Raw genomic sequence first — 12,037 nt, forward strand, 5'->3', positions numbered from 1 at the left:
TTTTTTTTTTTGATAAAGGTAGATTATCCTATAAGGAATCTTGGATTACATTTTAAAATCTTAGTTCTAAAAACAAAAATTTTTACGAATTATTAACTCTTTTAGTCCTTCTTCAATACCAAAATATACATACGACCCATTTGTGTTTTTTAAACTCTTCATTACTTGAATGTTTTCATTAGACTTGGTTTGTAGTAAGCCCGTTGCTGATTTAGGTAGATCATAATGATTTTCGGAACGCAATATTTCAAGCAAATTTTCAATTAACTCAACTGTCATGTTGCTTCTGAATCGTACAACAAAGTTTTGTAGTTTATCACGAAGGATTGGCACTGTAGAAGATATATTGTAGTCATCACTACAGTCAGATTTTGATGAATTCTGAGAAGATTTGTTATCTGGTGATCTACTTAAGTATTCTAGAGATGATTCTGTTAGTGTTTGCGCCGCCGCCGATACTCGCGCGATTTAGATCGTCGGTCGTGGGGCTTCGCGGTACGTCCGCACCGACCGCCGCACACACACACACACACGCACACATTATTATATTGTTTTTATTTTTATATTGTATATTTTTGTATTATTTATGTGTTTGTGATTTATTATGTAATATGTAGATTATCGTCGCCGCTGCACTGGCTGCGCGATTATTATTTAACACGTCCGCAGTAGTTTTTGTTCTTCCTCCGTCCGTCGTCGTGAGCAGATACCGTCGCGGATGTTATCATATAGAAAAGGGCACGAATTGCCAAAAGTTTTATACATTGTGTGAGCGCGAATCGCCACGTTTTTTTATTATAATCAACAAGGGCGCGAATCGCCACGCAAAATTGTTATTATATTTGTAACTTGTAAGGGCACGAATTGCCAAAATTATTATACATTGTGCGGGCGCGAATCGCCACGGGTTTGATTTATTTTATTTGTAAGGCGAGATAGTCGCCAGTGCGTATTACATATTGAATATTGCTGTCTTATTATTTTATATACTGTGTGTTGTGTATTATTATTATTTTACAATAGGATAGGTAGCAGCTGGGCCAGCCGAGCACCGTCATATCCGTGAGTTTTTATATTATTATTATTATATTTTTATATTTACAATTATTTGGTTACGCCAAAAGGACCGTATATTATTACATTATTATATTCTGTCGTGCCAAAAGGGCCGTATATTTTTATACTTGGTGTTGCTGTGATTTTTATATTTTTGTAAATTTATTATTATTGTGTACTCGTATTATACAGCAACAGAAATTTATTACCAGTAAACGTGTTACCTATTATTTACCAGAGTTACTTTTTGTCATTATTAATTATAAGTACACACACACACAAATACACACTCACACACCCACCACACACTAGCCCTCTCTGGTTTTGCTCGGCAACCCCGTCCACTTCCTTTGAGTCGCTATACATAGATACACACAAATACACAGGCGGTCGGTCGGTGTGTGGTATTGACTATTGGTACAGCGCACGAAGTATTTTAGCGACCGGGCACACGACCTATAATTGTTGCCGTCCCCGGCGCAAACATTTTTTGGTGACCTCGACGTGATATTTTATTTATAATATATTTCATATTTGGTATCAGTATTATCTTTGATTCACGGTATAGTATATTTGTTGATTTAATTACTTTTGTGGTTGGATTTAAATAATATTATTTATTTATTTTCTTTATTATTATTATTATCATCTATATTCGCAATTTATCGACGATCAATTTAAGAAGGTAGCTCTTATCAGTCGGATTAGTTAGCATTTGATAAAAACTTTTATTATTGTTGTAGTTTGTTGGTTTTTTATATTTAAACGTTTGGTTTTGAAGTTATCAGGACAACATGGTTCTCGATGACAGTGATAAGAAGGTCTTAGGTGATTTACGAAGAAAAAGGGGGGTGGTCAAAGCATCCTTAACACGCATTCGCACGTTTGTTCAAAATTTTAGACCTGCTGTGGACGCGATAACATTATTAGAATTCAGACAAGAACAATTACCAGAAGTCAATCGTAAGTTTGATGATGTTCAATCTCAGATAGAGCTTATTGATGTTGATAATGCTGCAGAGACTGACAAGGAAAGAGAGGAATTTGAGAATGATTATTTTGCAATTAGATCAGAAATGCAAGAATTAATCAACGCAGAAAAAAGTCAAAACTCATCCATTCAAAATAATACTATGAATTCCATGCCAATGCAAAGAGCTCGTTTGGCACCATTGACCATTCCAAAATTTGATGGTAACATTCAGGAGTGGGAATCATATTTTGATTGCTTTAAGGGAATGGTGCACAACGAAGATGCTTATCCACCAGCTCAAAAATTTTCATATTTAAGATCATCGCTTTCTGGTGCTGCATTGGACGTTATCAAGGCAATTCCAATGACCGAAAATAACTATGCTGTAGCAATAAAAAGGTTGCAGCAACGTTTTGAAAATAGGAGTATGGTAATACAATCTCATATTCGTGCTATACTAGATTTTCCACAAGTACAGTCCGCTGTTGCCAATGATCTGCAGGCACTGCACTCTAATATTGTTGCACATGTCGCAGCACTAGAAGCGCTAGGACAGCCAGTGGATATGTGGGACGCATGGTTAGTGACAGTTTTGCTTAGAAAAGTTGACCATGGAACATGTCATGAATGGCAAATACGGCGTACAAACAATGAACTACCAAAGTATAAGGAATTAGAGGAATTCCTGGCTAATCGTTGTATAGCCTTTGAAAATTCAGAAACATGGGACAATAGCAATACCGGAACCAAGAAAAAGTCGACCAATCCGCATACAGGAAAAAGGGTTACGTTAGCAGCAACAGAAGACAAGTCTGATAAATGTCCATGCTGCAATTTGATGCATAAACTATATCACTGTGAAAGGTTTAAGGAACTTCCACAGAGCAACCGGTTCAATATTGTAAGAAGTGCTCGTTTGTGTTTTAATTGTTTGAGTCCTTACCATATGGCTCCAGCTTGTCAATCGAAGTCAGTTTGTCAGCGCTGCAAGAACAAGCACAACACATTATTGCATTATGAAAAATCTAGTCAAGGTTATGCATCAAGGCAATATACTAATGAAGATGAAGATTCGCAAACTTCTTCTACTCCTCCAGACCAGCGAAAGTCATCAGTGCATTCATGTCTTGCAGCAAAACCAACAGATACGCATGTTTTTCTGTCAACCGCTATAGTACAAGTGACTGATAGTCGTGGTTTTATGCGTGACACTAGAGCGGTATTAGACAGTGGGTCTATGGTGAATTTTATTTCGAGAAGTCTATTAAATGTCCTGCAGTTCAATACTCAAAAGACAAGTTTGCCAATTCGGGGAGTGGGAGCTAGTCAAGTTCAGTCTGTAGCCAAGGTAGAAGTACATGTGTATTCCAAGGTCACAAATTACAGAATAATGCTGCCATGCTTTGTGTTACTAACTGTTGTGAGTGAACTCCCAGCATGTAATACACCAACAAGCAATTGGAACATTCCCTTTGATCTAAGAGGTAAACTGGCAGATCCCAAGTTCGACAAAGTTGGATCAGTCGATCTCTTAATTGGAGCTGGGATATTTTATGAGTTACTGGAAGCAGAGCGCGTGTCTTTGGGAATCGGAAACCTCAGCTTACAAGACACGAAACTTGGTTGGGTAGTCACAGGTGGACTCGAAGTTACTTGTCTACTAGGCATTAATTCCCTCGGAGAAACAATGGAAAGTGACTGGAAAGCAATACTTGCAGATGAACAACAATATGGAAAAGGATCAAAGGCAAATCAAAGATGTGAAGAAGAAGAGGAAACTCTCCAGCATTTCAAGAAGTCGGTTAGGCGAAGTGAAGATGGTCGCTTTGTTCTGCGTTTACCGACCAAGCCAGAGACGCAAAACTTAGGTGACAGTTTAGCGATGGCAACCTCAAGGTTCATTAATATTGAAAGAAGAATTCAAAGAGATGAACAGTTACGAGTCGAGTATGTAAAATTCATGAAAGAGTACTTTGATATGGGACATATGCGAGAAGTGACGAGCGAAGAAGAATTGTTTAAAAAGGGATACTATTTACCACATCATCCGGTGCTAAAGGCTTCGAGTCTTACAACTAAGACACGAGTAGTTTTCGATGGTTCAGCAAGAACTACATCCGGATTAGCACTAAATGATGTACTCATGCGTGGGCCTACTGTCCAAGAAGATATTTTCTCAATTCTAGTTAGGTTTCGGAAACATCAGTACGTAATCACGGCTGATATTGAAAAAATGTTTCGGCAGATAATGATAGCGCCAGAGGATTGTCACTTACAAAGAATACTTTGGCGTGCAAATCCAAGTGAAAAGCTCCGAACCTACAATCTGTTGACAATTACATATGGTACGACACCCGCCTCCTTTATGGCCACGCAATGCTTAGTTACACTCGCTGAAGAAATAGAAAAGGAGAATCCAAAAGTGGCAGAAGTAATAAGCAGAGACTTCTACATGGATGATCTTATGACAGGTTGTGATACGGTAGAAGAATGTATGCAGTTACAAAAGCATATAACCGTCATTTTGGAATCCGCAAAGCTACCGTTGAGAAAGTGGTGTTCGAATTCACATTTGATCATTGCCAACATAAGTGAGAACGATAAGGATCCTTTAGTTAACAGTTAGGTTAGATAAATCATAATTATCTTCAATGCTGTTTGGCAGTCTTATATTCTGAGATTCAGGCACATTTCTAACGATACCAACTTCTAAAGGAAAATTTGAATTTTCACGTTCATTGTCTAGTATTTCAGTTATAGATGTTGATACCTCTGCCCCGATTTCAGTAGATCGCTGAAGTTTTCGATGTTTTTTCAATCGATAATATGCATTACTCATTTTTGATTGGTTGTATTAAACTGGTAGTTCACAAACTGAATAACATAAACATCAGAATAGTTGAAATAAAAAAATACCAGTTTTGAATATATTTATGATTTTTGAACACATAATATATAAATTTTTTTAAGATTGCTGAGTTGAATTTTATATTTAAATGGTTTATAGCTACTTAGTAAATCGTATTAATGTTATGGTATATCTACAATTTAAAATAAAACAGTAATAAAATATCTAATTGGTATATCACACCTGTGCAACAAGACTACCACAACTCAAAATGCATCAATTTATCAGATATGCATAAATTAAATATAAAAAAAAATGCTGGGAAAACAATCAGCCAAACTATCAACGGAGGGACATGTGTTTACACAAATTATAATAAATATAGTAGGATTCTTTGTACCCAAAAAATATCAAAATGCTTTATGTGAACGGTAGGTACAGTAATAGTTCTGATATGAAAAAAAAATTTTATAAAAATAATCTGGAAGAACATAAAAACGAAACCTAATTATCTAGGTTTGAAAAACAAAAATTATAAAAAGTTACAGAAAGTTAGATATAATTTTGGATTCCGATAACTGCTCAAGTCAGCAAAAAAATTAATTTATGATTAGTTTGTTTTTGTATGCTTTTCTAATTATCTAGATATTCTTTTTGTAGCCCACACGCCAACATGCGCCACACACTTTGACAAAATAAAGGGGATTTGGTACACTCTACAATTTTAAAACAAAAGAATAGACTTCTTAAAGGAGGGTCAATTTTTTCTCACTAAAATTGCCTACAGTCATCTAAACAGCAAATTTTAGCTAAATTAAAAAACTTGGTATCCTATTGTGCGTACTAAATTTTGTGATTGATAAAAAATCTTATTAAATAAAAACTATAACTTATAAGCTATTAAAATTCAAATCAACTTAACATGTTTAAACTTAAAATTAACTCAAGTTAATTCAAAAACTCCAAGTTAATTAAGTTAATGACCATAAAAAATTAATTTATTAGGTTAACTTAACTTTAACTTGTTAACGTTTTAATACCCATCATGAGTAACAGTATAAAATGGATCACTTACCATACAAGATAGGTACAATTTTATCTTTGATACTGCCCACCCCTGGGTACAACTAATAAGTACAATACTTCAATATTCTAATTCATAACTTGTTGGTTATCTTAAGATTAAGTATAATTAGGTATACCTATTAATATATATTTTTTTTAGATAGGTATTTAAATAAAATCAAAACTTGGGTATCTTTAAGCTCAGATTTTCATTTATTTGTACATTGTTCATCAATCCTATTTTAAGTCAATCTAATATTAATTAACCATTAATCTAAATAATATTTAGATATATATTATATTTCATGAATAATAGGTATATTATATATGATTGTTTCATTTTGTAATATAATAAAATAGTAGGTACCTATATATAAGTAGGTATATAATTATGTCCCGGGGAGAAGTGACTGGACGGTATCATATAAAAGGATACCAAAAGCTAGGAAAAACCCCCATTAAAGGGGGTGGGGTGGATTTCAAATCTAACTTTTTGTAATTAGTTTTCAAGTAGGTACCTACAGCATATTAATTGTTGATGAGTTTTCAAATCTATTAAACTTTAAACTTTTATAAGTATTTTTTTTATTTTGGTATCAAAAAGTATAGAGAATTCAATCAAATATTTATGCACATTTTTTATAAAATGAAATAATAAACAATATTCACAACTTTTTATTTAATACAGATTTAATACAATGCTGGTCTGTCACTTCCTCCCCTGTGTCATACTACCTACCTATACTATACCTAGGTACCTACATTTACATTTACAAGTTGTACTAACGTTTGATTTAAACCAACAAAGTTAATACACAAGCGAGAGTAATAATGATAAATAAATTAAAATTTAGCACACTGGACCGACACTATTTAGTATTTACAATTAAAACAGATCGATTATATTGAATTAACAATATGCGTAATACAAAATGTAATAACTATTTGTTTATATTATTTCCTACATAAACTATTAGGTATTTTGATATTGTTTTATTAGTTCTGATTCACATAAACAATGAGTTTTAGGAGGAAGTTAGTTTTAGTACGAAGTTACAATTTATACTATTAATAATAATAATTTAAAAAGTAGTTAGGTAGGTAGGTACTTACCGAAAATGCAACTGTACAACTTTACTGTTGAGTGTTGAACTTTTTATGATGAACGTCAACACGTGAGTCGTATATAGGTAGATGGGTTGAAATTCAAACACTTTTACACAGAGACGGTAGAATATAATAAAGAACAGTAACTTTAAAAAAAAAATAGTAACTGAACAACTGTAGTCTGTACGTATGTGTAAATTATCGTGTATGAGTGTGTGATCGCCGTCCGCGAACACTGCGTCATGATCAAACGATAATACATGGACATTGCGGCGTACGGCGGGGGCTACAGTCGTTGTATGGTTTTCCCCGAAAATCGGCTGATCAACAACAACAGATTTCTATATTTATAACAGAAAACGTAATAACATTGATTTTCTAATATATTATAAAATCAATGGTAATAATATACTAAACAATATAATATTATATTGTATATTAAACTGTCATCTCCATAAAACTGAATATTGAATATTTGTATTGGAATATACTAATATTATAATTTGTTCGACTTCATGGCTAATAATATATTCCTACATTTAAATAAAACAAATGTAGTACAAATCGCTTTTATCGTGTGTAATACCTCTAAGCTCTTAATTCTTATTGATTAAATATTTCAAACTGGACTCGTAAAGGTGCGTCCTCACTGGAGTGCCAAGTGGCTCTTTTTAGCCGATCGGCCGAAGCCGCGGGTTCCCGATGGTTGTTGGTAAACATTTAAGAAAGCCGCGTTCAGAGGGTACGCACCTTAATAGTTAATATGCCAGTATTCCACCAACGTTGTCACAATTACGACAAACACTGGCTAGCCTTTGCTAGTATATTAACTGATGCCCGTAATATGTCCGTATACCGCCAACGTTGGCACAACTACGACAAACACTGGCTGGCCCTTGCTTGAAATTAAAACAAAGTCCGTAAAATGCCAGTACTCCACTAACGTTGGCACATCTACGATAAACCCTAGCTGGCCTTTGCTAACATATTTATCGTGACCCGTAATATGCCAGTACTAGATCAGCACTAAGCTACCAGTACTGGTTTTTCAGTACTGGTGTGGTACTGGTTAAAATTATGGCCAGTACTGTACCGGTAAGGGCCAGCCAACCGTTGGCTGTCAGTACAGTCGCAGTACTGCGCCTTTTGTGAGTGTCGGCGTAACTCATAATTTTCCGATTGAGGGTATCGGCTCCGGGTATTGAAAAATTTAAACAAGGAAACATTACCAGAGCAGAGTGCGTAAAATAGTTTCACTCAAATGCAACCCACAATTATTTAACTGTCATTTTTTTCAAGTCAACATTATTTTTTAAGTCAAAACTATTTTTTAAAAGTCAACACAATTTATTCAAGTCAAAAATATTTATTAAAAGTCAACACTATTTTTTAAAATTCGATACAATTCTTCCCATAAATGTATTGAACATCATCCTCCAATTAAATCGGGGAGTTACGTCAATAATCAGGGAATGTCTACATTTACAACATTTACCAATTTATACGTAAATTACGTAATTTACCACGTTTACATCATTTACTGTAATAAAGACATGAGGCACGAGTTAAACATTTTAAAACCAATTTAAAAAAAATGATTGTTGTCTTTACTTTTTTAGTAATCTATTTTATTCATTCATCTATTTTTAATTTACGTATTTTCTTCAATAATACGTATGTTATTATTAAACTACACATAATAAGTGGATATAATTACCATATAAAAAATAATAAAAATATATTCTTAGGCTGACAAGTGATGATCTAGCAGAGTTCTACTGCAGATGTTTTAAACATATAAAATAATATAGGTTTTAATTAAAACTAAATATGATTTAAACAACACGAACAATTTTCGGTTGTATAGAAAATATTTTAATCATGACTTCGATACATAAAGAATTTATCTTTGTACCTATAGTTTATAAGTACCAGTAACCCCTATTTATTTTGTTTTTTGTTACAGTAGACTAATTTTTATTGTTTAATAAACTGATTTATAACGTTTTTAAATTTTAATACCTATTGAATATTAAATAATTGTTTGTTTTATTTTTAAATTCATAAATATTATAAAATCATTCACATTTTATATTTAATTAGGTATTTTTGATTAACTAACTTGAATAATACTATATTCCTATTTCTCTTGCTAATATCTTTGTTAAATATTTGTATTACAACACACTTTTATTATAAAATTTAGGTATTGTTTGCTCATTGCTGTAACAGCTGTCATAATATTGTGTCTCTGTAACATGTAAATGCAATCACATGTTACATATTGTATTTCAATTTTCTTCGTTAGGGTTACAAAGTGTAACAGAATGACCCGACAAATTAATTAACTTTTGTTCTAAATTTCTAATCAATATTTAAAAATTGTATATTTATAATTTTTAGACGCTTGCACTACAAGTACAGTTTAGGATTTTTTTTTTTTTGAAGATGTTTATATTATTTTTAGTAGAATTTTGATGGTAAAATCGTTTATTTAAGTCAAGTACCTAGTTTATGTATACAATTTTATAAAATTTCAATATAAGTTATTGAAGTAAATTAATATTTGAAACATAGGTAATAACTGTTTTCTAAACATTCTTTTCGGGAATTTTATAACATAAGTATATGTTTCTCAAATTATTTATTTTCCATAAATTTTTCATAATTTTGTCATACGTTTAACTATAGTACTTATCTATTTTTATATTTATTTGTCAGGTCTCTCTGTTACACACTGTATACCATAATAATATAGTACCTATACTGGCTATACTTAATATAATATTATGGTATTACATTAATATTATGATTACATAAAAAAACGTGGAATAAACTACGAAATATTTAGTTAATATCTTGGTAATATCTTGGATCATATTTAGGTTTTGAACTACTTTATTAATAATTTATTTACACACTAGGTATAACAGTCTACAATACGTCAAAAGGTACACCTCCAGAAAGCATAATATATAAAACAAAAACTGTGTACCTACTGTAGAGCGTTTTAAATAATTCTAACACTTCTAACCACAACATTAATATGCTCAAAATCTTTAAATATGCAAAATTGTGTAAATTTAGTCAAAAATGCGAAAATATGCAACATACATTTTTGTATTTAGATTGAATGTACTATGAAATTAATTTATACTAAATCAGATTTTTAATATGCAGCCTCCTAAGAAGTATGCAAATGCATAAAGTTCCGAGCCCTGTTTATAAGTATTTAAAATTTAGATGAGCAGTGAAATAATGCAGAAAGCAAAATGTAAAGAGCATCTGTTTTAAATGCAGAACATAGCAAAAACTGTTTTTCGCGGGACAATTATGCTCTCACTGTATTTATAGTGCAATTACCAAAATTCCACAACGCATAGGGAATTTGTGTCGTAGTGTTTTTATTATTTGGATAACATAAATACAATTAAAGTTTTGAGTTGAGAATATTAGGTATTTTTTGTTTAATTGTAAAAAATGTTAACATTAAAAATAACTTATTTTAGTTTTTCAAAATATGTATTTTATTAAAAATTTATTTACGTACATGATACATACATACATTGTACATAATGGTAAAAGTGACATCAAATACTTTTTAATATTATTCCAATGAATACAAAATATATATATATGTATAAGGTATATAGGGAGGTATTTAACATAGATATTAGTTTAAAATATTTACAATTACAAAGAAATGTCTGGAGCTAAATAGAAACAAATATAACCAGCTTCTAAGTTTAATTAAATTATTATATATTTAATAGGAGATATAATATTATACTTGGTTTGGACAAATATTAAAAAACTTTAATAGTACAATAGTATATGCCATAATATCTAACAAATAAAAAATCAAATATTATGATGAAATAAAAATATTAGATTGTATTTACAGTATTAAAGACTATTCCAGTTCTATAATTTTAGGATTGTTACCACCATTAGTTACAGAATTACCGGGAGGGTGGACTTGATTTTTCTGGACTATTTGTCGAACTGTAGTTGTTGTAGCCATAATTGTTACTTACTATAAGACACATCAAATACAAAAAAATATATATTAACATACAAAAATATCATAAATTATTATTATAAAAAAAAATACTATAATAAGTTGTCAAGGGTCAAGGGTGTAAATAAACGAAGATAATTTTTATAATTAAGACATTATTAGCCATACCTCCTTAAACCATAAAAGAAAGATACACATTATATGGTGTCGACACAGATGCGGTGAATACCTTTTTGGTGGTACTTGGTCACTCATTTTTCTTATAGGAATCTATCGACTGGTTTTAAAATATTCAAATTTGTCGCCAAGAGATTTTTCCCTTTGGTTCAAAAAGGTTATGACCAGGTCACAAATATTTCTACATATGCTACCACCAAGACAACTTAAAATAGGATTAAAAAAGGACACTTGGAAATACGTTAGATCAAGATTTGAAAAAATAAATAATTGTGCCTGATGACATTTCACAATAAATTAGGCAACAATTACCAATTTTCATAATTTGACTATGATGTTGAAGAAAGAATTATTGAATTTTCAAGTAGTTCTCAAAGAGATGCCGCATATACTTATAGCCATTTATTTTTTCACGGAACTTTAGAAAGTTCTACCAAACAGTTCATAAAAATATACATAATAGTTGTAGATATTGGAAGCACACGAGTGAATCTAATGGCATTAGAACAATATTGTACATACAAGTATGTATAGACTTTATCTTTATTTGAAAATAATTTAACTTACAGGAGGCGGTATAGGATTTGACTTTTTTGATTCTTTATTCCAATTGTACTTCTTATGATTCAAAGCATTTACTTCACTTTCTACTTCTGTGATTTCGTTTTTTTTATTTGTTGTGTCATCAACATCTATTAAAGTTATTTCATTGTAAGCATTTTTGTTATCACCACATGTTTCTCCATTTGATATAAAATCATCAGCATTTTTTGAAATGTAGTCAGCATCT

General features: G+C 31.6%; 1 protein-coding gene across 1 annotated transcript; it reads left to right on the plus strand.

Moving 5' to 3' along the window:
* Positions 1–1,850: 1,850 nt before the first annotated feature.
* LOC103309988 lies at positions 1,851–4,655 on the plus strand. The gene has a single exon (XM_008186883.1). It carries the CDS (start codon positions 1,851–1,853, stop codon positions 4,653–4,655), a length of 2,805 nt encoding a protein of 934 aa, XP_008185105.1.
* The last annotated feature ends 7,382 nt before the right edge of the window (positions 4,656–12,037 follow it).

This window comes from Acyrthosiphon pisum, chromosome X (assembly GCF_005508785.2).
Source record: "Acyrthosiphon pisum isolate AL4f chromosome X, pea_aphid_22Mar2018_4r6ur, whole genome shotgun sequence".
In the NCBI taxonomy this organism is placed as follows: domain Eukaryota; kingdom Metazoa; phylum Arthropoda; class Insecta; order Hemiptera; family Aphididae; genus Acyrthosiphon; species Acyrthosiphon pisum.

Excerpts from the sequence above, each read along its gene's own strand:
- LOC103309988 (XM_008186883.1), top strand. The coding sequence starts at position 1,851 with ATGGTTCTCGATGACAGTGATAAGAAGGTCTTAGGTGATTTACGAAGA.